The sequence below is a fragment of the Lissotriton vulgaris genome, chromosome 2_1, assembly GCF_964263255.1.
Source record: "Lissotriton vulgaris chromosome 2_1, aLisVul1.2, whole genome shotgun sequence".
Classification (NCBI taxonomy): domain Eukaryota; kingdom Metazoa; phylum Chordata; class Amphibia; order Caudata; family Salamandridae; genus Lissotriton; species Lissotriton vulgaris.
This window is the reverse complement of record NC_141687.1, coordinates 1,940,755,430-1,940,759,104: the sequence shown is the minus strand read 5'-3', so window position 1 is coordinate 1,940,759,104 and position 3,675 is coordinate 1,940,755,430. Positions and strand designations below refer to the sequence as shown.

The following is a 3,675-nucleotide window of genomic DNA, read 5'->3' as shown; positions in this document are numbered from 1 at the left end:
CTGCTCCGTCACTGGATCCTCTATGAACATCAGAGGACAACTCAGTGGGTTCTCAAGAAAGCTCCTTGCCAAGAACTCATGCGCTGCTGCGATTACATCCCAATGACCCATTAGTCCATGCATCGCTGCCAAGGCCATAATCCTTTCGCCAGAACAAACCAACTCGTGAGCAACTACGGGGCTCATCAGATGATTAAAATCAACGTCAGGAGACACCGTCAAGCAGAGACACAAATCAAGGGTCCAGTGGAAATCGCAGCTCAGGCAATGAAACACAGGCTGGACACATGTGAAATAGGAAAATCGAAACGATAATCCAAACGCTGTGCTTAAAGTCGCAAGCGGCAGGGTGCCATAGTAATCAAGCATCCGGTTGCGCAACAGTGGCAGGAGGGGCTCTTCCGCTCCTAATGCAGGATGGGCATCCATTTGTAATAAAACAAAATATCACCAATACGCCCGCAGCTAAAGCCAGCAAGACAGGGAAGCCTCCAAACAAACTCGAAAAAATAGAATGATAGAAAGCAGGGATGACCCCAAATATTTTTTCAAATGAAGTCACAAGACCGCTGCTAACTAATTTAAAAAAGTGCGCAAGGCCGGAAGTGGAGGAGGCATTAAAGATTTGATGAACTAGCTCGCTGAAATGTAACGGTAAATCAGTATTTAAAAGCGCCTGCACTTCTGTGCGTGTGTTAGCTATGTGAAGGACGAATGTTTCTCGGGCCGAACTCAGGGCCACCTCTTTCTGAGACAAAAGGGCTCTTATTCTAGTCATACCATTGAACTCTGCCTTCAAGGTTGGGATGCGCGGCCAGATGGAAACATCTGAGTTCCCATGCGTAGGGGGATACAGAACGGTTTTGCAGCACACAACACATTCCGATACAGTTACCACATAAGCGATACCAACAATTAAACCACAACACTCCTCGTTATTCAACAGCAAATAACTACCATTTGCCAGAAGTGTAAACGTGGGAACAATTGCGGGAACAGGAGTCCCTTTTAACACACAGGCCAGATTAGGCCATTCCTGGTTACAGGAACCATGTAACTGGATGTGTCTGCATATTAATGAATGGTCAGGGGACTCAGTGCATTCCTCCCCATTAAGATAAACTTCTTTACCGTCTTTCAGGCACCTATATGTGAAAGGAAGAGACCATGCCTCATGGAGGAAGGCACCACCTAACGGTTCATAACGTCCTATTGCAACATATCGCATACAACTAGAGAATTTGTACCAGGCGAATGGTAATGTAATTAATCCGTGGATAAGCCACGTCGCATCAGTGGCCTCAGCAACAGAGAACGGTAAAGATTCCAACCTCTCAATGTGTAACATGGAAAATGATGCATCTCGCATTGAAAGCATGCGCTGTTTGTCAGTCAAATTAAACGGGGCAAAGAGGGAGGACACGTTCATGTAATTCCAGGGCACACGGCCAGACTTAAGAGTCTGCAGAGTCCACGCAAATTGCATTACAGAACGCAATTGATTTTGGCCATGGTATAAAACAGACACCTCATCATTTACAATATCAACCACTGAAGAAACAATGTTATTCAACGAGTATATGCGGGAAGAAAGTATGTCGACAACTGCAAGCACCTTTTCTAAATTAGCTTGATCAATAGCCCTCAGGCGCTTAGCAGCCTCAATTTGTGAAAGCTTCCAGATTTCATTGTAAACAGCATAAATCCAATGTTTAGATCTACCGCTAACCGGGCCCTTTATAAAATCATTTAGATCCACATCATCAGTCATCTTAGATAGATGTAATTTAACAGCAGCTAATGTAGAATGTTGTAACCAATTCTGACATAATTTGCCAACTGAGTATGTTGTAACAGTGTGGTCAGGATCAAAACGTGGAATAGGCCTGACTTGTGTAAAACCTTCAGTTAAACCCATAAAGCGACGCTGGCAAGAGTCAGAGCTTCTGTGCCACAGCAGCTAACCCTTCGGATCAAAACTGGATACATTAAAGGATGCATTATGTAGTAATGTTTGCAACTCTCGAATGGAAAACTTAGTGAAATTATCCCAACCGGAATATTCTTCCAAATCAGGGACAGCAGGGGTATTTAACTTTTTTGAAGTAGCCAATCCAAAGCACGTTGTCTGAGAAATAGTAGAATTCAAAAACAACATGTGATTCGGGATGAGACATGAATGGTGCAAAGCCTCAGTGCCTTGTACCTGCCAACTTTTAGAACCCCAAACCGATTTAAGTTTAATGGTTTACTTCCATAGCTCGTAGCCTTCTACAGCCAACCTTTCTAGAAAGGACTTCGAATATAATAATTTAGTATCGGTAAGTCGAACTTTGGACATGGGCTTCTGTGCCATCTTAAAATAAAAGGACTCAGGACTCGATTGATTAAAGCCGGTAAAGTAAGTGTACTTCTTCAAAAATGTACTGGAGCTGCCTTGTAATGGTGCAGGGCAATGTTCCCACTGTGTGTAATTTACAGTACCCTTTCTGGAACTTGTTTAATGCAGAAAATGGTTACCAAAATGTTGAAAGCAAAATAAATCACCATAATTAGCAGACTCTAAATATAAATCTTCAGCATCAAAGGCAGCATAATATTTTAAATCAGAGAATAATGATTCTACGGCCTGAACATTCCAATCCTCAGAACGTATGTTTTGTTTTACCACATCCCCCATGTTTACTCTTAGTACATTTGGGACATTAACCACCTCAGTGGGGCCATGAATTTGAAATGTAACTGCATCCCACACAATCCCATCAAGAACTGGCCAAGCTGTGATGTTAACAAAGTTCAAGTCTCTTTTCAGTCTGCTTGCAGAATGTGAAGAGGAAAAGGGGGCCAAAGTTCCATTAAGATGCCGAATGCATGTTCTCTCCTCGACATAGTGTCCATTCATGAGACGGAAAAAATAAAACACAAAACCAAATGACATAAAAAGGTATACTGAAAAAAGCATTAGCCAAATATATGTCCAAGGGGGAACCAAAAAATGTTTCTTGAATAAAGAGGCATAAATTGCACAACGTGAGGGTTTTGTCGAAGTCACTGAAGCAGAGTCAAAAGAGAACCTTGAGTCTGTGGCCAAACGTGTTTGTAAGTCATGCATCGATAAATCAGCAGGATAGGCATAATCAAGGTCATCAATGATATTAACGGGGAAAGTGTTCACTAAAGGATTGGAAATGACAGGCATCTCGAGGGCCACTTCTGGCTCAGCAGCTGCAGTAATGGCCAAAACAGAATTTCTCACCATCGAAGGACAAGAGACTGCCGGTGTCATGCTATGAAGAATCGGCCACCCTGTGTATCTTGACATTGTCAATTGAGATAAACCTGTTTTCCTTACGCCCTGGAAGTGGTGGTAATATGACTGTTCTTGTGCCCTTCACTCCAAGAACTGGGACCGGTGCTCGATAGGAAGGACCAAATTCGTTCTTGTTATCGATCTTCTCTCAAACCAGTTCTCCAACTTTGGGTAGCCAGCCAACTACCGGGATCTGCAACGCATCATCCGATGTGGAGGGCAAATGTTCCTTTGCAAGACTGTCTCTGGTCTTTTGTAGATCCTGTAAAACATTGCAATGTTCATCTACGTCAAAGGCCGTGGCTTGAGCCACGCAGTCTAGACCGTCGAGGTCAGGGACATACATCTTGATACCAAAGAGCATT

General features: G+C 43.2%; 1 protein-coding gene across 1 annotated transcript; it reads right to left on the bottom strand.

Annotated features, from left to right (window-relative positions):
• Positions 1-361: 361 nt before the first annotated feature.
• Positions 362-1,486, bottom strand: LOC147733523 (uncharacterized). Its single transcript, XM_086956918.1, has one exon. The coding sequence runs from the start codon at positions 1,484-1,486 to the stop codon at positions 362-364; it is 1,125 nt and encodes a 374-aa protein (XP_086813044.1).
• Between the last annotated feature and the right edge of the window lie 2,189 nt (positions 1,487-3,675).

Bases quoted from the DNA above. Each gene is read 5' to 3' on its own strand.
- LOC147733523 (XM_086956918.1), bottom strand. From the start codon at position 1,486: ATGCAATTTGCGTGGACTCTGCAGACTCTTAAGTCTGGCCGTGTGCCC.